The sequence below is a fragment of the Salminus brasiliensis genome, chromosome 24, assembly GCF_030463535.1.
Source record: "Salminus brasiliensis chromosome 24, fSalBra1.hap2, whole genome shotgun sequence".
Taxonomy (NCBI): Eukaryota; Metazoa; Chordata; class Actinopteri; order Characiformes; family Bryconidae; genus Salminus; species Salminus brasiliensis.
In genome coordinates, this window is record NC_132901.1 from 7,726,072 (window position 1) to 7,751,733 (window position 25,662).

Consider the following 25,662-nt stretch of genomic DNA (forward strand, 5'->3'; position numbering starts at 1 on the left):
TTGGTGCGCGTAGCTTTTAGCCAATAGGAACGTAGGCGTTTTTGCTATATCAACGGCGCTCGTTGGCCGGCGTGCATTATTTCAGCTTTGTTGGACGAACACGACTGACGCGAATCATGAGTGGAAGAGGCAAAACCGGTGGTAAAGCTAGGGCCAAGGCTAAGACCCGTTCGTCCCGCGCCGGACTGCAGTTCCCAGTTGGCCGTGTGCACAGGCTTCTGCGTAAAGGCAACTACGCTGAGCGGGTCGGCGCCGGCGCTCCCGTCTACTTGGCCGCCGTCCTGGAGTATCTCACCGCTGAGATTCTCGAGTTGGCTGGCAACGCCGCCCGCGACAACAAGAAGACCCGTATCATCCCCCGTCACCTGCAGCTGGCTGTTCGTAACGACGAGGAGCTGAACAAACTGCTCGGAGGAGTCACTATCGCCCAAGGTGGTGTGCTGCCCAACATTCAGGCTGTACTGCTGCCCAAGAAGACCGAGAAGACTGTGAAGACAAAGTAAATTGGCGCTCTCCGTTGATTTATCCATACACAAAGGCTCTTTTAAGAGCCACCCATTTTTTTCTAAGAAAAGTGCTGCTCCTTTACAAACACTACATATTCTTCACGTGATTTCCAACTGCATAAAAATAATAGCTTTATGAACCGATTTATTATATAAACACACCGCCGTCCTTTTTTTCTATTTTTCTCTCGTGTTACTAGAGTAGATAATTGCTGATATATTTTTTTCATATATTTCACGTACTGAGACCAACACCTCATGCATATGTGTATGTATACACCCTTCATATATATATATATATGTATATATATTAGACACACACATATATATGTTTGTGTGTAATGTTCGCAGTAATGTATATTAGTTTACAAATGTTGATTAGTTTGATCCTATTATTTTTCTTCTTATTATATATTTTTTTTTCTTTGTTGTTTTGTATTACAGGAGCCCGCCGCTTTGCTTTTAGGTTTGAAAAGAAGACGCCCAATAGTGTCACCGACGCATTGCCGGCCGCCCAATGGGAAACGGACAACTTCAAGACGCCCAATGAGCGGCAAGCGGCTTGAAAGCTTAAAAGCCATGTGAAGCGAGCGAGAACTCATTCTCTTTCTTTTCCCCGAGAGGAGTAGAGTTCAACGCGATGGCAAGAACCAAGCAGACCGCCCGTAAGTCCACCGGTGGCAAGGCCCCGAGGAAGCAGCTCGCCACCAAGGCTGCTCGCAAGAGTGCCCCAGCCACCGGCGGCGTGAAAAAGCCTCACCGTTACAGGCCCGGCACCGTGGCTCTGAGGGAGATCCGCCGCTACCAGAAGTCTACTGAGCTGCTGATCCGTAAGCTGCCCTTCCAGCGCCTAGTGCGTGAGATCGCTCAGGACTTCAAGACTGATCTCCGCTTCCAGAGCTCCGCCGTCATGGCCCTGCAGGAGGCTAGCGAGGCGTACTTGGTGGGTCTGTTTGAAGATACTAATCTGTGCGCTATCCACGCCAAGAGAGTCACCATCATGCCTAAAGACATCCAGCTGGCCCGCCGTATTCGCGGAGAGCGCGCTTAAACAGAGCGCTTCGACGTTTACCTGAAATACCCAACGGCTCTTTTAAGAGCCACCTACCCGTGTCCGCGCCGAAACAGCAAATGTCCGCCTCACCTCGGTGTTGCGTTTATATAATGTAAGGCTATTATGACGCGCGCGCTTCTAAATTCCATAGGATTGAGCGAGCGAAACCAGCCGTGAGACAGTGGTTGTGAAGATTAGGGAAAAAAGCAACTTCTGTATGTGTATATATAAATATAAATATATATATATATATATATATATATATATATATATATATATATATATATATTTCACATCAAAATCGCCATTTTTAACGTGTTTTAATACATATGAATACTTTTCTTTTAATTCCTATCAATATGTTTATACATATTTAATAGTTTGGAAACTGTTCATTCACCCCAGCAGAAAGTAGAAGCCACTGCCGCTTCAGTAGAACACTACACTTTACACTATGTAGTGTTTAGGCCGGTTTTGGCCTATTACATACGGCATTAGTCATGGATGGAGCGTAGATCCCACCGCGTGGTGAAACTATACAACTGCAAGCACAGTTTCAGAGAGTAATGTATGTGTATATTCATATAATGAGAGCTTGATTTGGGGTACTTACGTTTCATACATATGCAACATGAGTTTGATTGCATAGAGAGTAAGCGAGACCAGGGCAGCAGTAAAGGAGGTAAGTGTATAGTCCGGAGAGGAATGTTTGTTTGTTTGTTTGTTTTTAATCTCTTTCAATACCTCTACCAGAACAAGGCATGTCTAACTCTAAAAAATTATATGTTTACTCTATATGTTAACTCTATAAAATTCATGTTTCCCGTCACATTGTTTGTAAAATTAACCCAGATCAGCGGGAAAACTCGCCAAAATTAAATGAATGTTGAGTCAGTATTGTTTTGTGCTATACTTCAAAAATTACCTTATTTAGTACAGTCTAGCTTGTCTGGAAGTATAACCCTTGAAGTATGGAGCAAATTAAATGAACCTTCCCAGAACATGTAAAATGATCATTAGAGAAGCCTAGGGAAAAGAAATAGTGAATAAATACTGGCAGGGGTAAAGTGTTTGTCCTGCCTAGGATGCACCCGGTTATGTAATAGAGAGTAGAAGCCTTTGAGCCTTGAGTACAGTAGTGCTCTTCTGTGTGGTGAATAGAAGGGCTTTTGGAAGTGCTCATTGCAAACGACCACCGTTGTTTTGGGATCATGGGCATATATGTCATGGATGGAGCGTGGATGCCATCGTGTGGTCAAACAAGGCAAATGCAAACGTTAACTACGTAGATTTATTCGTGAATGTGTGTGAATGTTACAGCTTTTTCATTTGATAGATGGTTGTGAACTCCAATACGTCTACTAAGTCATTTGTATTGCGGTGTTATTTTGGTTAGTGTTTTTTAAAGTACATTTTTAAAAATGTTTCTATTGAAGCATACTTCAGTTCAGGGCATTTTAGAAGCCAGCATGGTTACCAGTTCTCATGCTGCCAGGCAATGAAATGGAAACTTAATTTAGGGCAATTTTATACACATTAAATATGATTGTTAACTGCACCAATAAATCTAAAAAGTAATTACATGTCTTTTGGGATGATTTTCGTTTGGGCTTGGGTTTCATTTTAACAATATGCTAACGATAAAGTCGGACAGAAGGAAAGGTTTTGAAGAATGCTTGAAAGAAGCAGTCTTTAAGGAAGGCACTGTATTAGCCATCATGACAACCAAACAGCATGCAGTTAGGTAAAAAGCCACCAATTCACTCACTGCTAGAAGCCTTTGAGACAAATTGTAGAGTAGTGCACTTCTATGTAGGACCTTTGTTTCCTTCTCTTTAGAGCCCTTAAACTCTGTGTATCAGTTTATATTGAGGTTCCCATAATAATCATAAATCAATAAAGAAAAACGCTCATCTGCTATCAAGACCTGACTGAGGAGCTGGAGGCCAGTGAAGCAAAGCTAAAATATGGAAAAGCATACGCACCCTGCAAGGTTTCGGTCAGAGACTTTCTTCAAGGCATAGGTAAGTAACAAATGAATACAAAAGTGCTAACAAAAGTTTATCAACAGCTGACCGTACTGACTTGCTCCCTTGTGAGTTAGCTTCTAACTCTTTCTCCTCTTTCTGATTTTGCTTCTTTAAATGTCTGCATGGACCAAAAAAGAAAAAATCAAAAAGATGAATTGTTTTATATTTTGCAGATTTACATTTTGACCACCAGATGGCATCCACGCTCCATTCACGTACTACGACCACAGACTTAAAGCTTAGCCCTGAAACTCCATCAGAAGCCTAAGGGGTAGGTCTAGCCAAACTGCTTCCACTCACCCTGACTTCATCATGAGCTCTACACTTACTTTGCTTACCACAATGTCTTTCCATATTTCTTTATCATCCACTAACTGCAACATATGATAAAAGCAACATTAACTCCCTCTGTGTTTATCTAATCTAACATGACTTTTATTAGAAGATGTAAAGCGAGCCTGAGAAATCCAAGGGGTAAACATGTAGTTTTAGTTGGCCTCATTAGGAGCTTTTCCCTTGTATGCAATAATATACCATTTTTTCGATTTGTGTTTGATCTTTCTTACTTTAAATGTCTCTGTGGACACTATATCTTTAACTTGTAGTGTATTAGATCAACGACTACAATTCCCATGATGCCTAACTAAAGATGGTCTCTGACCAAAACCTTGCCAAATAAAATTGACTCATCTGCTATCAAGACCTGACCGAGGAGCTGGAGGCCAGTGGAGCAAAGCTAAAATATGGAAAAGCATACGCACCCTCAAATTGGTGCAAAAAAAAAAAAATAAAAAAAAATATATATATATATATATATATATATATATATATATATATAATTAACCTGCATGGTTTAGGTCAGAGACTTTCTTCAAGGCATAGGTAAGTAACAAATGAATACAAAAGTGCTAACAAAAGTTTATCAACAGCCGACCGTACTGCCTCCTCCCTTGTAAGTTAGCTTCTCTGCTATTTAAATGTAACTCTTTCTCCTCTTTCTGATTTTGCTTCTTTAATTGTCTCCGTGGACAATAAATAAATAAATAAATAAATAAATAAATTAAAAATTGCAAGATTAATTGTTTTACATTTTGACCACACGATGGCATCCACGCTCCATTTACGTACTATGACCACAGTCTTGAGGCCTAGCCTTGAAACTCCATCAGAAGCCTAAAAGACTTGACTAGAGAAGTGCACTTCTGTGTAGTGTATACAGTGTAAGGGATTTAGGAAGTGCCCTATTGCAAACGTCACCGTTGTTTTGGGATCGTGGATATATGTCATGGATGGAGCGTGGATGCAATCGTGTGGTCAAACTCGCAAATGCAAACGCTAAAAACATAGATGTATACGTGTATGTGTGTGAATGTTACAGCTTTTACATATGACAGATGGTTGTGAACTCCAGTAAGTCTACTAAGTTCTACCAAGGAACTTTTGGGCATTTTAGTAGCCAGCATGATAACCAGTTGTCATGCTACCAGGCAATGAAATGAAAACTTAATTTAGGGCACCGTAATTTTGTTTGGGTTTTAACAATATGCTAATGATAAAGTAGGACAGAAGAAAACAAAATATTCAATACTGTATTATCTCCTTACAGATCTTGATAAAATGTCTTTAGTTAAAGAATGCTTGATAGAAGCACTCTTTATTTAAGGCACTTTATTATCAGTTAGGTAAAAAGCCAACAATTCGCTCACTAAGAGACAAACTGTAGAGTAGTGCAGTTCTATGTAGGACCTTTGTTCTCCTCCCCTTAGAGCCCTTAAATTCTATGTTGTATGGTTATGTGTATGTATGTATGCATCAGCTTATATTGAGGTCAACATAATAATCATAAATCAATAAAGAACACCGCTCTGCTATCAAGACCTGGCTGAAGAGCTGGAGGCAAGTGGGGCAAAGCTAAAAATTGGAAAGCGGATGCACCATCAGCGCAAAAAATCATTTAACCTGCAAGGTCAGAGACTTTCTTCAAGGCATAGGTAAGTAACAAATTAACACAAAAGTGCTAACAAAGGTGTATCAAAAGCCAGCCGTACTCACTTGTGAATTAGCTTTTTTGTGCTTCTCAAATTTAACTCTTTCTCCTCTTTCTGATTTTGCTTCTTTAAATGTCTCTGTGGACCAAAAAAATATATATATATCTATTTATATTTTGCAGATTTACATTTTGACCACCAGATGGCATCCACGCTCCATTCACGTACTACGACCACAGTCTTAAAGCTTAGCCCTGAAACTCCATCAGAATCCTAAAGGGTAGGTCAAGCCAAACTGCTTCCACTCACCCTGACTTCATCATGAGCTTTACACTTTATATCACCACAATTTCTTTATCATCCACTAAATGCAACATATGTCTAAGGCTTTATCATCCACTAACTGCAACATACTTTGCTTTCCACAATTTCTTTCCTTCCTTTCTCTTCCACTAACTGCTAACCAATATGGCTGTTATTAGAATATGTATAGTGGAAACCTGAGGAATCCAAATGGTGTGGGTTTAGTTTAAGTTGGCCTCAATTTACTTTATGTGCAAAAATATTTCAGTGGTGGTTTGTGTGTGTGTGAGAGAGAGAGAGAGAGAAAGAGAGAGAGAGAGAGAGAGAGAGAGAGAGAGAGAGAGAGAGAGAGAGAGAGAGAGAGAGACATGCATTTGTAGACATATATATGGCTTGCTTTATGCATACTCATTCATTCTGACAGAAAATACAAACCCTGTACTGGTTTGTGTGTTTCTTTAAACGTCTTTATGTCAATGTGTCAATGACACGATGTGTCTTTATCCTGTAGTGTCAAGATCAAGGACTACAATTCCCATGATGCCTAACTACAAGTTCGATAGATGACGTATTATTGATTATCTATCTATCTATCTATCTATCTATCTATCTATCTATCTATCTATCTATATATCTCTATATATATATCTTCATCTAATGATGAAATCCGATAACTGCACGTCCAGTCACAGTAAAAAGTAAACCGTGTGCCATGGTGTACAGTAGTGGGCTGATCTTCGTGGGTGCTTGTTTTATGCTTGCAAGGTCGTAACCCTAGTACTAAATAGCCATTTATGTGATTTATATTCAGGTGCATTGAGGAAGGACTAATTTTGTCGTGTGTGTGTGTGTGTAATAAACGCTGCGCACGTTAGAATGGCGTGATGTAGTGTGACTTTGTTGTATACGAGACCGAGGCGCACATGGCGACAGCCATCAGAGGGCTGACCGAGGTATTTGTCGTGTTAAGACATATGTTAGCTACTTTTAATGTTCATACATGTGAAACGTCATTTTTTTTTTAGTCCTTACACTACTGGACCCTGGTTAGCTCCGGTGTGTCGTTGTTAGCACGATAACGTTTGCTAACTTGCCAAAAATGAAGTAGATAATGATATCCGATAACTCGATTTTGCCGAGAGCCTAAAGTTGTACACCCAGTCACAGCAAATTGATGTAGAACTGCCGTTGCTGGATCTATGTGTGGAGTTGTACATAGCTTGGAGCCAGCTTAGCGATTTGCAGCGTGGCTAACGCGGCCAGCATAAATAGTAAAGCGCAAATATGAGCCTAATTATGAGGGGTCATTATTTGTTGACCACAGTGCAGTACCACATGCAGAGTTGTAGCATAAAAGTACGCAATACAGCCGTGATTGGTGGCTGTTGAGTGATTTGAGTTAACTTGCTTTTTCAGGTCCACACATGAGCTAACAAAGCGATTAGCATGCTAGCTAACTCGGATGGTACAAACAATAACATACGCCAGCGAGTGTAAATACCTGTCAGATAAATACACACTCGCTCGAGTCAGTCAAGTTTTATTATGAAACGGTGTATATAGCAACATTTATACGTTTACTGTCGTGGTTGAAACCGAGAAGCCACCTTGGAGAGTAGCATGATGGCTAGGTGTCTTAAAATTAATCACAGAAATAACGATATTACGGACACGTGCGTAGTTCTCTATATTGTTATTTGGAGCAAGTGAGGGAGAAACAGTCGTGCTTAAACCCGGCTACCAACAGCGTATCTTCTGGTTTTCAGAGCTGGGCAGCCTGTGTAGCTTGCTAGCTAGTGTTTTGTTTACAAAAGATTATTTTCGTTAGCTAGTTGCCGAAACGACATCGGTCAACCGAGAGAAAAAACAAGAAACAAAAAAAAAAACAATTCCCAAGCAGCTCACTACTCCCTGTGGAGTGCACGATGTCACGAAAAAACGGCTTCTATACTCACCTAGTGCACTAGAGAGTACTGGAGTGCGGTTTAGGATTGTACAACACACAATCAATTACTACAATAATAACAATAATAATGTCAAGTGTGTAATCTTTCTAAGAAAACGGTGCATAAATGTTTATTTACAAAGGTCACATGGCCCCTATGCACTTCAAATTTCGTGAAAAGGAGTCAGAGGCTGTGTATGAGCCTACTTTGAGTCACTGTAAGTTCATCTTAAGCCTAGGTCACTGAATTTTATTAATTCATTCAGCTATTTATTTATTTATTTTAAGATTTCGCCATAAGACCAAGCTATTTCAGAAGTGATTTTAGCTCCTAATTATAGTTTAGCTTACTTTTTAATTATAAGGTCAAGCAGGTCTGGAGCTAGGCTGTAGGTTTCGAAGCTAAATCATGATGAGTTAAAGTATTCAGAGTGAAGGTTATGCATGATCCAAAGTGTGCTAAGTTATTATTATTACTATTATTAGTTTATTCCTTTTTAGAACACTTGGAGTCTGGATGCCATTGTGTGGCCAGACTGTGAAACTACAAGCAGTAGAAGGAAGACATGCTGCAAATGCATTGAGAAGTGATGCTATTATTGCTTGACTTTGACTATTGATTGTCCCCCCCCCCCATGTACACCACATGTTAATGAAATCCACATGAAATCCAAAAAGAGCACTTTTTTGAATTTTGAACATGAGTACATCCAGAGGGTACGGAATTAATATTTAATTCCGAATTAATATTAATATACTGTATTTTGTATGGCTACCCACTCAGTGGCTTTATGTGCAATCTTTGAGTGGTCTAGGCATGTTTGAGACGCTGTACAGCAAAACAAGCGTTCTGCTCACGTACAGAGTATGAGGCGGAGCTAATGTACTGTGACGTCGCTCGGTTCCCTTGCTTTCATTTAGGTCCTATAGAGGAGTATAACATGCGTGTCTCTGGCTCCCCAGCTTCATAGATTCTCTTCTCGTCGACTGGGAAAAGAAGCAGCGAGGATGTCAGGCAGAGGCAAGGGCGGGAAAGGCCTTGGGAAAGGAGGCGCCAAGCGTCATCGTAAAGTGCTTCGCGATAACATCCAGGGTATCACAAAGCCGGCTATTCGCCGTCTGGCTCGTCGTGGTGGCGTCAAGCGTATCTCCGGTCTGATCTACGAAGAGACCCGCGGTGTGCTCAAAGTGTTCCTGGAAAACGTGATCAGGGACGCAGTCACGTACACTGAGCATGCCAAAAGAAAGACCGTCACCGCTATGGATGTGGTGTACGCCCTGAAGCGCCAGGGACGCACTCTGTACGGATTCGGAGGTTAAACGCTCGGCCTGAACAGCTCTAAACACAACGGCTCTTTTAAGAGCCACCCACAAATCCAGCAAAAGAGCCTGTTTCTATTCTTAGTTTGTTATCAAATAAGGCAGTCGATCTCCCGCATACTCTGTATTAAAATGTAATATACCGGAAGAATACATGTGTATATATACATATAATAGATATGTCTGTATATATGTATTGTTTTCCATTTTGCCCCCCGTGTGCGTTGGTTAAATCCGAACTATATGTCTTAATAAATCCTGATAGAAAAAAAATCGCCGTCAACGCCGCTGTGCCGAAAAACAGAAAAACAGCCCTGTAGATTAAGAATGCGCGGGAAGAATGTTGCAAGAATCATATTTGTTTGTTTGTTTCAATATAGTCAATGATGGTGGTTATGAATCTCCCGGTTAAGAAGCTAATTTTATATATATGAAGAATACATATAGTTTTCAATTTCCCCCGTATGCGTTGATTAAACGTTTGAATAAATTCAGAATATCGCCGTCAACGCCGATGTGGCGAAAAATAATGTGCCGTCTGCACGGTGGGTAAAAATGCGCGGGTAGGCGAACAAAGAGAATGCTGCTCAGGGGAGGGGGAAGGGAAGAGGAGAATAGGGAGGGGAGGGGAGGGAGGGGAGGGGAGGGGAATGAAGGGTGGGGGGTTGGCAAGAAGAGAGCGGACAATTTGTTGTCCAATGGTCGTTTGACGGCATTCTGGAGGCGGTACCTCGTCTAATTAAAATGCTAGAGTCTAAATAATGTGGAAGCTTATCGCCTCCCCCTCATTCTTCAGTCTTACTCGACGAGGAGCAGTATGCCTGAGCCAGCTAAGTCCGCGCCCAAGAAGGGATCCAAGAAAGCCGTGACCAAGACGGCCGGGAAAGGAGGCAAGAAGCGCAGAAAGTCCAGGAAGGAGAGCTATGCCATCTACGTGTACAAGGTGCTGAAGCAGGTCCACCCTGACACTGGAATCTCCTCTAAAGCGATGGGCATCATGAACTCGTTCGTGAACGACATCTTCGAGCGCATCGCCGGTGAGTCTTCTCGTTTGGCTCACTACAACAAACGTTCTACTATCACCTCTAGGGAGATCCAGACCGCTGTGCGTCTGCTCCTTCCCGGTGAGTTGGCTAAGCACGCCGTGTCAGAGGGCACAAAGGCCGTCACCAAGTACACGAGCTCCAAGTAAATAGTGATAGCGGCATAATCCAAACCCAACGGCTCTTTTAAGAGCCACCCACGGTTTCTTCCAAAGAGCAGTTTTATTCAAGAACCAAGTAAGTTATAATACTAATTATTATTATTATTATTATTATTATTATTATTATTTGAGAGTGCCTTTATTGTTACATACTTATTGATGTATGTAAATCAACTTACTTAATTGTTTGTTTGCATTTAATTGGTATAGTGTACTAGGATTCAGGGACAGAGCAGCAAACTAAAATACTGTGCCATACTAACTGTATGGAGTGGGCTTGTAGTGCTAAGTGGGATAAATGAAGCTGCACATCACCTGTGAAAGACCAGTCCAGAGGAGATCAGCCTTACAGGTGGGGAAGAGTGAGGCAGGAAACCATACTAGGGTTGACTTAAACCCTAGAATTACACACCCGATCTTTGTAATGAAAGCTGTCTAGTATATATAACCAGGCATACGGTTAGGCTCCCCACAAGCCTTTTTTGTTGGGTCACAGAAGGGTGAAGTTAGTTAAAGCCTTAGGTTTATGGTGGGATTTGAGTGAGCAAAAGTAGGTTCAGAGCAAGGCTTTTGATGTAGAGGGTCGAAGTAAGGCAAAAGGACGAGGGTAGAATAATTAAATTGAGGTAGCGTAAGTAAAAAAGTATGGTGGTGAAAGTGTGTTTAGTGCAGATGTGATCTAGGAAGAGTGAGTAACAGTGGCTTTGTAAGGAGGCCTCAGGTTTATGATGAAGGTGGATTGAGTTAAAGTGACCGTGAGCTTAGGCCTTTGCCTTAGGATACAAAGGAAGGTTCAGTGAAAGTCAGTTTCAACATAAGCCATCAGCCTGATGTTTTGGATACACATGGATACACATGGCCTCGGCCTACTGAGGACTGCACATCTAAGTAGAATGGTCATGACTGCATGGAATGGGTTAAATGAAAGCAAAAGTTTGGTGTGTTGCTTATTGAGATAGAGGGAAGGATGGGGTTAATTTGTTTTAGGACAAGAATGAAATTGCAGTTGTTTCATGTGAGGGGTTCGAATGAGGATGGAGTGATTTTGTATAATGGTTGGATGAAGGATGGGGTTATTTCATTTTAGGGTTGGAGAGAGAAGGTGGTGGGGTTTGTATTAGAGTATGAATGAAAATGGGTTATTTTATTTTGGGGTTAGAAGGCGGATGGGGTTATTTTGTTTCATTGTTAGAATGATGTTAAGGTTATGTTGTACTAGGTTAAGAGGGAGGACAGAGTTATTTTGTATTAGGACTATTTGGTTGGGTCACAAAAAGATGAATTTGGTTGAAGCCTTAGGTTAATGTTGAGATTCGAGCGAGCAAGAATAGGTTCAGAGCTAGACTTTTGATGTAGAGGGTTGAAGCAAGGCAAAAGGACGAGGGTAGAGTAAATAAAATAGTATGGCGGTCAAAGGCCTCAGGTTTATGATGAAGGTGGATTGAGTTAAAGTGAACGTGAGCTTAGGCCTTTGCCTTAGGATACAAAGGAAGATTCAGTAAAAGTAAAACAGTTTCAACATAAGCCATCAGCCTGATGTTTTGGATACACATGCCCTTGGCCTACTGAGGAATGCACATCTAAGTAGAATGGTCATGACTGCATGGAATGGGTTAAATGAAAGCAAAAGTTTGGTGTGTTGCTTATTGAGATAGAGGGAGGGATGGGGTTAATTTGTTTTAGGACAAGAATGAGATTGCAGTTGTTTCATGTGAGGGGTTCGAATGAGGATGGAGTTATTTTGTATAATGGTTGGAAGAAGGATGGGGTTATTTCATTTAGGGTTGGAGAGAGAAAATGGTTATTTTCTATTAGGGTTAAAATGAGAATGGGGTTTTAGGGTTTAAATGAGCTTGGGTTTATTTTGTATTGGGGATAGCGTGAAGGTGCAGTTATTTTGTATTAGGGTTTGAAAAAGGGCATGATTATTTCATGTGATTTTTAGAATAAGGTTTGTCTTTTTTTTAAGATTTTGTTTTTGCGTTTTAGGGTGGGGGGGTGGATGCAGTTATTTTGTGTTAGGGTTAGTATGAGATTTTTGGCTATGGTATATTGGGTGTGTTGAGGTGATGAAGGAAATGAAGGTGCGAGTGCGTATTAGGGGACCTATGGAGAGCCGTTCCGTTCATACTGCGCACACACGGCAACACTGTGCTTTACACACTCCTCAAGGTCGCCCCGCACGACGAGCAAAACAACGCACCCACGTCTCGGATGCCCAGCACGCTCTCGCCGAGGCTCTCCTCCAACGCACCGGATAACACTCGCCCAGTTCGTGGCACCTTTTGTCGCCGTTTTCCACAGATTAGCACGCCAAATGCGCCGCCGCCCGTTCGGTACGCCGGTAGCGTGGCACGCTTCGGTGAGCGCCGTATTAAACGCGGCGTCGTTACGCTGCCCTTCCCGTCTTCTCAACACACGGTGGAGCCTCTCGGAGACGAGAGAGCATTTCTACGCTCGCCAAGTTGAGCTTTCGCCCATATTTCGCTCGACAAACGCCGAGAGAAAACACAAGTGCGAGACTGTCGCTGCCACACGGCTTTGCGGCATCGAGCGAGTTGAGTCTACAACGTTCTCATGTGGCTTTTAAGGGCCGGCCCCCTCGCTGCAGCGGGAGGTTCTACAGAACGCTGCAGCAGTTTGTGCTCACTCGCGCTCTCAGCAAAGCAGAACAATGGCAGAAGTCGCTCCAGCCCCAGCCGCCTCGGCGCCCGCCAAGGCCCCCAAGAAGAAGGCCGCCGCCCGCCCCAAGAAAGCCGGCCCCAGCGTGGGCGAGCTCATCGTCAAGGCCGTCTCGGCTTCCAAGGAGAGGAGCGGCGTGTCTCTCGCCGCCCTGAAGAAAGCCCTGGCTGCCGGCGGCTACGACGTCGAGAAGAACAACTCACGCGTTAAGCTCGCCGTCAAGAGCCTCGTCACCAAGGGCACTCTGGTGCAGACCAAAGGCACCGGCGCGTCGGGCTCTTTCAAGCTTAACAAGAAGCAGGCCGAGGCAAAGAAGAAGCCGGCCGCCAAGAAACCGGCACCTAAAGCTAAGAAGCCGGCCGCCAAGAAACCAGCCGCGGCCAAGAAGCCCAAGAAGGTAGCAGCCAAGAAACCCACTGCGGCTAAGAAATCCCCCAAGAAGGCCAAGAAGCCCGTCGCGGCCGCTAAGAAGGCAGCGAAGAGCCCCAAGAAGGCCAAGAAGCCGGCGGCTCCCAAAAAGGCGACCAAGAGCCCAAAGAAAGCCAAAACGGTCAAGCCTAAAGCAGCTAAGCCCAAAGCGGCGAAGGCGAAAAAGGCTGCCCCTAAGAAGAAGTAAAGTAAACAGTTACGCCGTTTACCTTCATGACTTATTTCTCTCTTCAACGGCTCTTTTAAGAGCCACCCACAGTTTCATAGAAAGCAGCTTTCCCCCCCTTGTTACTGCACAATGAAATGATTGTTAAAAAAAAACAAAACAACAACAACAACACAAAAATATCTCTCATTAGTTACCCCAAACAATAATTATATATGATAAATATTCTTTGGGGTTTGGTTTGGTCTTTCCTTCTATGACCACTGTTTGGTCGAACGTGTTACATTTGAGCTGGAAAGGGAAACGAAACACGGTGCACGAGTGGGGGTAAATGTTTCTTTCTTTAACCCGTTTTCTTTCTTCCTTCCTTTCTTTCTCTCTCTCGCTCACACAGACACAGCACGAGAGGAGGAGGGGGTCGGGTAGGAAAGCGAGCAGAGGTGGGAGGACGCTAGAGTCTGACGGCGGAAATGCGATTGGCTGTTGGTGCGCGTAGCTTTTAGCCAATAGGAACGTAGGCGTTTTTGCTATATCAACGGCGCTCGTTGGCCGGCGTGCATTATTTCAGCTTTGTTGGACGAACACGACTGACGCGAATCATGAGTGGAAGAGGCAAAACCGGTGGTAAAGCTAGGGCCAAGGCTAAGACCCGTTCGTCCCGCGCCGGACTGCAGTTCCCAGTTGGCCGTGTGCACAGGCTTCTGCGTAAAGGCAACTACGCTGAGCGGGTCGGCGCCGGCGCTCCCGTCTACTTGGCCGCCGTCCTGGAGTATCTCACCGCTGAGATTCTCGAGTTGGCTGGCAACGCCGCCCGCGACAACAAGAAGACCCGTATCATCCCCCGTCACCTGCAGCTGGCTGTTCGTAACGACGAGGAGCTGAACAAACTGCTCGGAGGAGTCACTATCGCCCAAGGTGGTGTGCTGCCCAACATTCAGGCTGTACTGCTGCCCAAGAAGACCGAGAAGACTGTGAAGACAAAGTAAATTGGCGCTCTCCGTTGATTTATCTATACACAAAGGCTCTTTTAAGAGCCACCCATTTTTTCTAAGAAAAGTGCTGCTCCTTTACAAACACTACATATTCTTCACGTGATTTCCAACTGCATAAAAATAATAGCTTTATGAACCGATTTATTATATAAACACACCGCCGTCCTTTTTTTCTATTTTTCTCTCGTGTTACTAGAGTAGATAATTGCTGATATATTTTTTTCATATATTTCACGTACTGAGACCAACACCTCATGCATATGTGTATGTATACACCCTTCATATATATATATATATGTATATATATTAGACACACACATATATATGTTTGTGTGTAATGTTCGCAGTAATGTATATTAGTTTACAAATGTTGATTAGTTTGATCCTATTATTTTTCTTCTTATTATATATTTTTTTTTCTTTGTTGTTTTGTATTACAGGAGCCCGCCGCTTTGCTTTTAGGTTTGAAAAGAAGACGCCCAATAGTGTCACCGACGCATTGCCGGCCGCCCAATGGGAAACGGACAACTTCAAGACGCCCAATGAGCGGCAAGCGGCTTGAAAGCTTAAAAGCCATGTGAAGCGAGCGAGAACTCATTCTCTTTCTTTTCCCCGAGAGGAGTAGAGTTCAACGCGATGGCAAGAACCAAGCAGACCGCCCGTAAGTCCACCGGTGGCAAGGCCCCGAGGAAGCAGCTCGCCACCAAGGCTGCTCGCAAGAGTGCCCCAGCCACCGGCGGCGTGAAAAAGCCTCACCGTTACAGGCCCGGCACCGTGGCTCTGAGGGAGATCCGCCGCTACCAGAAGTCTACTGAGCTGCTGATCCGTAAGCTGCCCTTCCAGCGCCTAGTGCGTGAGATCGCTCAGGACTTCAAGACTGATCTCCGCTTCCAGAGCTCCGCCGTCATGGCCCTGCAGGAGGCTAGCGAGGCGTACTTGGTGGGTCTGTTTGAAGATACTAATCTGTGCGCTATCCACGCCAAGAGAGTCACCATCATGCCTAAAGACATCCAGCTGGCCCGCCGTATTCGCGGAGAGCGCGCTTAAACAGAGCGCTTCGACGTTTACCTGAAATACCCAACGGCTCTTTTAAGAGCCACCTACCCGTGTCCGCGCCGAAACAGCAAATGTCCGCCTCACCTCGGTGTTGCGTTTATATAATGTAAGGCTATTATGACGCGCGCGCTTCTAAATTCCATAGGATTGAGCGAGCGAAACCAGCCGTGAGACAGTGGTTGTGAAGATTAGGGAAAAAAGCAACTTCTGTATGTGTATATATAAATATATATATATATATATATATATATATATATATATATATATATATATATATATATATATATATATATATATTTCACATCAAAATCGCCATTTTTAACGTGTTTTAATACATATGAATACTTTTCTTTTAATTCCTATCAATATGTTTATACATATTTAATAGTTTGGAAACTGTTCATTCACCCCAGCAGAAAGTAGAAGCCACTGCCGCTTCAGTAGAACACTACACTTTACACTATGTAGTGTTTAGGCCGGTTTTGGCCTATTACATACGGCATTAGTCATGGATGGAGCGTAGATCCCACCGCGTGGTGAAACTATACAACTGCAAGCACAGTTTCAGAGAGTAATGTATGTGTATATTCATATAATGAGAGCTTGATTTGGGGTACTTACGTTTCATACATATGCAACATGAGTTTGATTGCATAGAGAGTAAGCGAGACCAGGGCAGCAGTAAAGGAGGTAAGTGTATAGTCCGGAGAGGAATGTTTGTTTGTTTGTTTGTTTTTAATCTCTTTCAATACCTCTACCAGAACAAGGCATGTCTAACTCTAAAAAATTATATGTTTACTCTATATGTTAACTCTATAAAATTCATGTTTCCCGTCACATTGTTTGTAAAATTAACCCAGATCAGCGGGAAAACTCGCCAAAATTAAATGAATGTTGAGTCAGTATTGTTTTGTGCTATACTTCAAAAATTACCTTATTTAGTACAGTCTAGCTTGTCTGGAAGTATAACCCTTGAAGTATGGAGCAAATTAAATGAACCTTCCCAGAACATGTAAAATGATCATTAGAGAAGCCTAGGGAAAAGAAATAGTGAATAAATACTGGCAGGGGTAAAGTGTTTGTCCTGCCTAGGATGCACCCGGTTATGTAATAGAGAGTAGAAGCCTTTGAGCCTTGAGTACAGTAGTGCTCTTCTGTGTGGTGAATAGAAGGGCTTTTGGAAGTGCTCATTGCAAACGACCACCGTTGTTTTGGGATCATGGGCATATATGTCATGGATGGAGCGTGGATGCCATCGTGTGGTCAAACAAGGCAAATGCAAACGTTAACTACGTAGATTTATTCGTGAATGTGTGTGAATGTTACAGCTTTTTCATTTGATAGATGGTTGTGAACTCCAATACGTCTACTAAGTCATTTGTATTGCGGTGTTATTTTGGTTAGTGTTTTTTAAAGTACATTTTTAAAAATGTTTCTATTGAAGCATACTTCAGTTCAGGGCATTTTAGAAGCCAGCATGGTTACCAGTTCTCATGCTGCCAGGCAATGAAATGGAAACTTAATTTAGGGCAATTTTATACACATTAAATATGATTGTTAACTGCACCAATAAATCTAAAAAGTAATTACATGTCTTTTGGGATGATTTTCGTTTGGGCTTGGGTTTCATTTTAACAATATGCTAACGATAAAGTCGGACAGAAGGAAAGGTTTTGAAGAATGCTTGAAAGAAGCAGTCTTTAAGGAAGGCACTGTATTAGCCATCATGACAACCAAACAGCATGCAGTTAGGTAAAAAGCCACCAATTCACTCACTGCTAGAAGCCTTTGAGACAAATTGTAGAGTAGTGCACTTCTATGTAGGACCTTTGTTTCCTTCTCTTTAGAGCCCTTAAACTCTGTGTATCAGTTTATATTGAGGTTCCCATAATAATCATAAATCAATAAAGAAAACCGCTCATCTGCTATCAAGACCTGACTGAGGAGCTGGAGGCCAGTGAAGCAAAGCTAAAATATGGAAAAGCATACGCACCCTGCAAGGTTTCGGTCAGAGACTTTCTTCAAGGCATAGGTAAGTAACAAATGAATACAAAAGTGCTAACAAAAGTTTATCAACAGCTGACCGTACTGACTTGCTCCCTTGTGAGTTAGCTTCTAACTCTTTCTCCTCTTTCTGATTTTGCTTCTTTAAATGTCTGCATGGACCAAAAAAGAAAAAATCAAAAAGATGAATTGTTTTATATTTTGCAGATTTACATTTTGACCACCAGATGGCATCCACGCTCCATTCACGTACTACGACCACAGACTTAAAGCTTAGCCCTGAAACTCCATCAGAAGCCTAAGGGGTAGGTCTAGCCAAACTGCTTCCACTCACCCTGACTTCATCATGAGCTCTACACTTACTTTGCTTACCACAATGTCTTTCCATATTTCTTTATCATCCACTAACTGCAACATATGATAAAAGCAACATTAACTCCCTCTGTGTTTATCTAATCTAACATGACTTTTATTAGAAGATGTAAAGCGAGCCTGAGAAATCCAAGGGGTAAACATGTAGTTTTAGTTGGCCTCATTAGGAGCTTTTCCCTTGTATGCAATAATATACCATTTTTTCGATTTGTGTTTGATCTTTCTTACTTTAAATGTCTCTGTGGACACTATATCTTTAACTTGTAGTGTATTAGATCAACGACTACAATTCCCATGATGCCTAACTAAAGATGGTCTCTGACCAAAACCTTGCCAAATAAAATTGACTCATCTGCTATCAAGACCTGACCGAGGAGCTGGAGGCCAGTGGAGCAAAGCTAAAATATGGAAAAGCATACGCACCCTCAAATTGGTGCAAAAAAAAAAAAAAAAAATATATATATATATATATATATATATATATATATAATTAACCTGCATGGTTTAGGTCAGAGACTTTCTTCAAGGCATAGGTAAGTAACAAATGAATACAAAAGTGCTAACAAAAGTTTATCAACAGCCGACCGTACTGCCTCCTCCCTTGTAAGTTAGCTTCTCTGCTATTTAAATGTAACTCTTTCTCCTCTTTCTGATTTTGCTTCTTTAATTGTCTCCGTGGACAATAAATAAATAAATAAATAAATAAATAAATAAATAAATTAATTAAAAATTGCAAGATTAATTGTTTTACATTTTGACCACACGATGGCATCCACGCTCCATTTACGTACTATGACCACAGTCTTGAGGCCTAGCCTTGAAACTCCATCAGAAGCCTAAAAGACTTGACTAGAGAAGTGCACTTCTGTGTAGTGTATACAGTGTAAGGGATTTAGGAAGTGCCCTATTGCAAACGTCACCGTTGTTTTGGGATCGTGGATATATGTCATGGATGGAGCGTGGATGCAATCGTGTGGTCAAACTCGCAAATGCAAACGCTAAAAACATAGATGTATACGTGTATGTGTGTGAATGTTACAGCTTTTACATATGACAGATGGTTGTGAACTCCAGTAAGTCTACTAAGTTCTACCAAGGAACTTTTGGGCATTTTAGTAGCCAGCATGATAACCAGTTGTCATGCTACCAGGCAATGAAATGAAAACTTAATTTAGGGCACCGTAATTTTGTTTGGGTTTTAACAATATGCTAATGATAAAGTAGGACAGAAGAAAACAAAATATTCAATACTGTATTATCTCCTTACAGATCTTGATAAAATGTCTTTAGTTAAAGAATGCTTGATAGAAGCACTCTTTATTTAAGGCACTTTATTATCAGTTAGGTAAAAAGCCAACAATTCGCTCACTAAGAGACAAACTGTAGAGTAGTGCAGTTCTATGTAGGACCTTTGTTCTCCTCCCCTTAGAGCCCTTAAATTCTATGTTGTATGGTTATGTGTATGTATGTATGCATCAGCTTATATTGAGGTCAACATAATAATCATAAATCAATAAAGAACACCGCTCTGCTATCAAGACCTGGCTGAAGAGCTGGAGGCAAGTGGGGCAAAGCTAAAAATTGGAAAGCGGATGCACCATCAGCGCAAAAAATCATTTAACCTGCAAGGTCAGAGACTTTCTTCAAGGCATAGGTAAGTAACAAATTAACACAAAAGTGCTAACAAAGGTGTATCAAAAGCCAGCCGTACTCACTTGTGAATTAGCTTTTTTGTGCTTCTCAAATTTAACTCTTTCTCCTCTTTCTGATTTTGCTTCTTTAAATGTCTCTGTGGACCAAAAAAATATATATATATCTATTTATATTTTGCAGATTTACATTTTGACCACCAGATGGCATCCACGCTCCATTCACGTACTACGACCACAGTCTTAAAGCTTAGCCCTGAAACTCCATCAGAATCCTAAAGGGTAGGTCAAGCCAAACTGCTTCCACTCACCCTGACTTCATCATGAGCTTTACACTTTATATCACCACAATTTCTTTATCATCCACTAACTGCAACATATGTCTAAGGCTTTATCATCCACTAACTGCAACATACTTTGCTTTCCACAATTTCTTTCCTTCCTTTCTCTTCCACTAACTGCTAACCAATATGGCTGTTATTAGAATATGTATAGTGGAAACCTGAGGAATCCAAATGGTGTGGGTTTAGTTTAAGTTGGCCTCAATTTACTTTATGTGCAAAAATATTTCAGTGGTGGTTTGTGTGTGTGTGAGAGAGAGAGAGAGAAGAGAGAGAGAGAGAGAGAGAGAGAGAGAGAGAGAGAGAGAGAGAGAGAGAGAGAGAGAGAGAGAGAGACATGCATTTGTAGACATATATATGGCTTGCTTTATGCATACTCATTCATTCTGACAGAAAATACAAACCCTGTACTGGTTTGTGTGTTTCTTTAAACGTCTTTATGTCAATGTGTCAATGACACGATGTGTCTTTATCCTGTAGTGTCAAGATCAAGGACTACAATTCCCATGATGACTAACTACAAGTTCGATAGATGACGTATTATTGATTATCTATCTATCTATCTATCTATCTATCTATCTATCTATCTATATATCTCTATATATCTCTATATATCTCTATATATATATCTTCATCTAATGATGAAATCCGATAACTGCACGTCCAGTCACAGTAAAAAGTAAACCGTGTGCCATGGTGTACAGTAGTGGGCTGATCTTCGTGGGTGCTTGTTTTATGCTTGCAAGGTCGTAACCCTAGTACTAAATAGCCATTTATGTGATTTATATTCAGGTGCATTGAGGAAGGACTAATTTTGTCGTGTGTGTGTGTGTGTAATAAACGCTGCGCACGTTAGAATGGCGTGATGTAGTGTGACTTTGTTGTATACGAGACCGAGGCGCACATGGCGACAGCCATCAGAGGGCTGACCGAGGTATTTGTCGTGTTAAGACATATGTTAGCTACTTTTAATGTTCATACATGTGAAACGTCATTTTTTTTTTAGTCCTTACACTACTGGACCCTGGTTAGCTCCGGTGTGTCGTTGTTAGCACGATAACGTTTGCTAACTTGCCAAAAATGAAGTAGATAATGATATCCGATAACTCGATTTTGCCGAGAGCCTAAAGTTGTACACCCAGTCACAGCAAATTGATGTAGAACTGCCGTTGCTGGATCTATGTGTGGAGTTGTACATAGCTTGGAGCCAGCTTAGCGATTTGCAGCGTGGCTAACGCGGCCAGCATAAATAGTAAAGCGCAAATATGAGCCTAATTATGAGGGGTCATTATTTGTTGACCACAGTGCAGTACCACATGCAGAGTTGTAGCATAAAAGTACGCAATACAGCCGTGATTGGTGGCTGTTGAGTGATTTGAGTTAACTTGCTTTTTCAGGTCCACACATGAGCTAACAAAGCGATTAGCATGCTAGCTAACTCGGATGGTACAAACAATAACATACGCCAGCGAGTGTAAATACCTGTCAGATAAATACACACTCGCTCGAGTCAGTCAAGTTTTATTATGAAACGGTGTATATAGCAACATTTATACGTTTACTGTCGTGGTTGAAACCGAGAAGCCACCTTGGAGAGTAGCATGATGGCTAGGTGTCTTAAAATTAATCACAGAAATAACGATATTACGGACACGTGCGTAGTTCTCTATATTGTTATTTGGAGCAAGTGAGGGAGAAACAGTCGTGCTTAAACCCGGCTACCAACAGCGTATCTTCTGGTTTTCAGAGCTGGGCAGCCTGTGTAGCTTGCTAGCTAGTGTTTTGTTTACAAAAGATTATTTTCGTTAGCTAGTTGCCGAAACGACATCGGTCAACCGAGAGAAAAAACAAGAAACAAAAAAAAAACAATTCCCAAGCAGCTCACTACTCCCTGTGGAGTGCACGATGTCACGAAAAAACGGCTTCTATACTCACCTAGTGCACTAGAGAGTACTGGAGTGCGGTTTAGGATTGTACAACACACAATCAATTACTACAATAATAACAATAATAATGTCAAGTGTGTAATCTTTCTAAGAAAACGGTGCATAAATGTTTATTTACAAAGGTCACATGGCCCCTATGCACTTCAAATTTCGTGAAAAGGAGTCAGAGGCTGTGTATGAGCCTACTTTGAGTCACTGTAAGTTCATCTTAAGCCTAGGTCACTGAATTTTATTAATTCATTCAGCTATTTATTTATTTATTTTAAGATTTCGCCATAAGACCAAGCTATTTCAGAAGTGATTTTAGCTCCTAATTATAGTTTAGCTTACTTTTTAATTATAAGGTCAAGCAGGTCTGGAGCTAGGCTGTAGGTTTCGAAGCTAAATCATGATGAGTTAAAGTATTCAGAGTGAAGGTTATGCATGATCCAAAGTGTGCTGCGTTATTATTATTACTATTATTAGTTTATTCCTTTTTAGAACACTTGGAGTCTGGATGCCATTGTGTGGCCAGACTGTGAAACTACAAGCAGTAGAAGGAAGACATGCTGCAAATGCATTGAGAAGTGATGCTATTATTGCTTGACTTTGACTATTGATTGTCCCCCCCCCCCATGTACACCACATGTTAATGAAATCCACATGAAATCCAAAAAGAGCACTTTTTTGAATTTTGAACATGAGTACATCCAGAGGGTACGGAATTAATATTTAATTCCGAATTAATATTAATATACTGTATTTTGTATGGCTACCCACTCAGTGGCTTTATGTGCAATCTTTGAGTGGTCTAGGCATGTTTGAGACGCTGTACAGCAAAACAAGCGTTCTGCTCACGTACAGAGTATGAGGCGGAGCTAATGTACTGTGACGTCGCTCGGTTCCCTTGCTTTCATTTAGGTCCTATAGAGGAGTATAACATGCGTGTCTCTGGCTCCCCAGCTTCATAGATTCTCTTCTCGTCGACTGGGAAAAGAAGCAGCGAGGATGTCAGGCAGAGGCAAGGGCGGCAAAGGCCTTGGGAAAGGAGGCGCCAAGCGTCATCGTAAAGTGCTTCGCGATAACATCCAGGGTATCACAAAGCCGGCTATTCGCCGTCTGGCTCGTCGTGGTGGCGTCAAGCGTATCTCCGGTCTGATCTACGAAGAGACCCGCGGTGTGCTCAAAGTGTTCCTGGAAAACGTGATCAGGGACGCAGTCACGTACACTGAGCATGCCAAAAGAAAGACCGTCACCGCTATGGATGTGGTGTACGCCCTGAAGCGCCAGGGACGCACTCTGTACGGATTCGGAGGTTAAACGCTCGGCCTGAACAGCTCTAAACACAACGGCTCTTTTAAGAGCCACCCACAAATCCAGCAAAAGAGCCTGTTTCTATTCTTAGTTTGTTATCAAATAAGGCAGTCGATCTCCCGCATACTCTGTATTAAAATGTAATATACCGGAAGAATACATGTGTATATATACATATAATAGATATGTCTGTATATATGTATTGTTTTCCATTTTGCCCCCCGTGTGCGTTGGTTAAATCCGAACTATATGTCTTAATAAATCCTGATAGAAAAAAAATCGCCGTCAACGCCGCTGTGCCGAAAAACAGAAAAACAGCCCTGTAGATTAAGAATGCGCGGGAAGAATGTTGCAAGAATCATATTTGTTTGTTTGTTTCAATATAGTCAATGATGGTGGTTATGAATCTCCCGGTTAAGAAGCTAATTTTATATATATGAAGAATACATATAGTTTTCAATTTCCCCCGTATGCGTTGATTAAACGTTTGAATAAATTCAGAATATCGCCGTCAACGCCGATGTGGCGAAAAATAATGTGCCGTCTGCACGGTGGGTAAAAATGCGCGGGTAGGCGAACAAAGAGAATGCTGCTCAGGGGAGGGGGAAGGGAAGAGGAGAATAGGGAGGGGAGGGGAGGGAGGGGAGGGGAGGGGAATGAAAGGTGGGGGGTTGGCAAGAAGAGAGCGGACAATTTGTTGTCCAATGGTCGTTTGACGGCATTCTGGAGGCGGTACCTCGTCTAATTAAAATGCTAGAGTCAGTTTCAACATAAGCCATCAGCCTGATGTTTTGGATACACATGGATACACATGGCCTCGGCCTACTGAGGACTGCACATCTAAGTAGAATGGTCATGACTGCATGGAATGGGTTAAATGAAAGCAAAAGTTTGGTGTGTTGCTTATTGAGATAGAGGGAAGGATGGGGTTAATTTGTTTTAGGACAAGAATGAAATTGCAGTTGTTTCATGTGAGGGGTTCGAATGAGGATGGAGTGATTTTGTATAATGGTTGGATGAAGGATGGGGTTATTTCATTTTAGGGTTGGAGAGAGAAGGTGGTGGGGTTTGTATTAGAGTATGAATGAAAATGGGTTATTTTATTTTGGGGTTAGAAGGCGGATGGGGTTATTTTGTTTCATTGTTAGAATGATGTTAAGGTTATGTTGTACTAGGTTAAGAGGGAGGACAGAGTTATTTTGTATTAGGACTATTTGGTTGGGTCACAAAAAGATGAATTTGGTTGAAGCCTTAGGTTAATGTTGAGATTCGAGCGAGCAAGAATAGGTTCAGAGCTAGACTTTTGATGTAGAGGGTTGAAGCAAGGCAAAAGGACGAGGGTAGAGTAAATAAAATAGTATGGCGGTCAAAGGCCTCAGGTTTATGATGAAGGTGGATTGAGTTAAAGTGAACGTGAGCTTAGGCCTTTGCCTTAGGATACAAAGGAAGATTCAGTAAAAGTAAAACAGTTTCAACATAAGCCATCAGCCTGATGTTTTGGATACACATGCCCTTGGCCTACTGAGGAATGCACATCTAAGTAGAATGGTCATGACTGCATGGAATGGGTTAAATGAAAGCAAAAGTTTGGTGTGTTGCTTATTGAGATAGAGGGAGGGATGGGGTTAATTTGTTTTAGGACAAGAATGAGATTGCAGTTGTTTCATGTGAGGGGTTCGAATGAGGATGGAGTTATTTTGTATAATGGTTGGAAGAAGGATGGGGTTATTTCATTTAGGGTTGGAGAGAGAAAATGGTTATTTTCTATTAGGGTTAAAATGAGAATGGGGTTTTAGGGTTTAAATGAGCTTGGGTTTATTTTGTATTGGGGATAGCGTGAAGGTGCAGTTATTTTGTATTAGGGTTTGAAAAAGGGCATGATTATTTCATGTGATTTTTAGAATAAGGTTTGTCTTTTTTTTAAGATTTTGTTTTTGCGTTTTAGGGTGGGGGGGTGGATGCAGTTATTTTGTGTTAGGGTTAGTATGAGATTTTTGGCTATGGTATATTGGGTGTGTTGAGGTGATGAAGGAAATGAAGGTGCGAGTGCGTATTAGGGGACCTATGGAGAGCCGTTCCGTTCATACTGCGCACACACGGCAACACTGTGCTTTACACACTCCTCAAGGTCGCCCCGCACGACGAGCAAAACAACGCACCCACGTCTCGGATGCCCAGCACGCTCTCGCCGAGGCTCTCCTCCAACGCACCGGATAACACTCGCCCAGTTCGTGGCACCTTTTGTCGCCGTTTTCCACAGATTAGCACGCCAAATGCGCCGCCGCCCGTTCGGTACGCCGGTAGCGTGGCACGCTTCGGTGAGCGCCGTATTAAACGCGGCGTCGTTACGCTGCCCTTCCCGTCTTCTCAACACACGGTGGA

General features: G+C 42.1%; 7 protein-coding genes across 7 annotated transcripts; all 7 read left to right on the forward strand.

The window, feature by feature from the left end:
- The first annotated feature begins 116 nt into the window (after positions 1–116).
- LOC140547172 (uncharacterized) lies at positions 117–14,613 on the forward strand. The gene is made up of 2 exons (XM_072670760.1): positions 117–499; positions 14,196–14,613. The coding sequence occupies exons 1-2, from the start codon at positions 117–119 to the stop codon at positions 14,611–14,613; spliced, it is 801 nt and encodes a 266-aa protein (XP_072526861.1).
- LOC140546852 (histone H3) lies at positions 1,147–1,557 on the forward strand. Its single transcript, XM_072670272.1, has one exon. It carries the CDS (start codon positions 1,147–1,149, stop codon positions 1,555–1,557), a length of 411 nt encoding a protein of 136 aa, XP_072526373.1.
- Positions 8,835–9,146, forward strand: LOC140546925 (histone H4). The gene has a single exon (XM_072670393.1). The coding sequence runs from the start codon at positions 8,835–8,837 to the stop codon at positions 9,144–9,146; it is 312 nt and encodes a 103-aa protein (XP_072526494.1).
- LOC140546737 (histone H2B) lies at positions 9,964–10,338 on the forward strand. Its single transcript, XM_072670125.1, has one exon. The coding sequence runs from the start codon at positions 9,964–9,966 to the stop codon at positions 10,336–10,338; it is 375 nt and encodes a 124-aa protein (XP_072526226.1).
- LOC140546962 (histone H1-like) lies at positions 13,025–13,648 on the forward strand. Its single transcript, XM_072670442.1, has one exon. The coding sequence runs from the start codon at positions 13,025–13,027 to the stop codon at positions 13,646–13,648; it is 624 nt and encodes a 207-aa protein (XP_072526543.1).
- Positions 14,614–15,255: 642 nt separating the features above from the next.
- LOC140546851 (histone H3) lies at positions 15,256–15,666 on the forward strand. Its single transcript, XM_072670271.1, has one exon. It carries the CDS (start codon positions 15,256–15,258, stop codon positions 15,664–15,666), a length of 411 nt encoding a protein of 136 aa, XP_072526372.1.
- Positions 15,667–22,974: 7,308 nt separating this feature from the next.
- LOC140547001 (histone H4) lies at positions 22,975–23,286 on the forward strand. The gene has a single exon (XM_072670486.1). It carries the CDS (start codon positions 22,975–22,977, stop codon positions 23,284–23,286), a length of 312 nt encoding a protein of 103 aa, XP_072526587.1.
- Positions 23,287–25,662: the final 2,376 nt, after the last annotated feature.

Excerpts from the sequence above, each read along its gene's own strand:
- LOC140547172 (XM_072670760.1), top strand. The coding sequence starts at position 117 with ATGAGTGGAAGAGGCAAAACCGGTGGTAAAGCTAGGGCCAAGGCTAAG. Across the intron at positions 500-14,195 it reads GAGAAGACTGTGAAGACAAA|CTTTGTTGGACGAACACGAC; the intron begins GTAAATTGGCGC and ends GCATTATTTCAG.
- LOC140546852 (XM_072670272.1), top strand. The coding sequence starts at position 1,147 with ATGGCAAGAACCAAGCAGACCGCCCGTAAGTCCACCGGTGGCAAGGCC.
- LOC140546925 (XM_072670393.1), top strand. The coding sequence starts at position 8,835 with ATGTCAGGCAGAGGCAAGGGCGGGAAAGGCCTTGGGAAAGGAGGCGCC.
- LOC140546737 (XM_072670125.1), top strand. The coding sequence starts at position 9,964 with ATGCCTGAGCCAGCTAAGTCCGCGCCCAAGAAGGGATCCAAGAAAGCC.
- LOC140546962 (XM_072670442.1), top strand. The coding sequence starts at position 13,025 with ATGGCAGAAGTCGCTCCAGCCCCAGCCGCCTCGGCGCCCGCCAAGGCC.
- LOC140546851 (XM_072670271.1), top strand. The coding sequence starts at position 15,256 with ATGGCAAGAACCAAGCAGACCGCCCGTAAGTCCACCGGTGGCAAGGCC.
- LOC140547001 (XM_072670486.1), top strand. The coding sequence starts at position 22,975 with ATGTCAGGCAGAGGCAAGGGCGGCAAAGGCCTTGGGAAAGGAGGCGCC.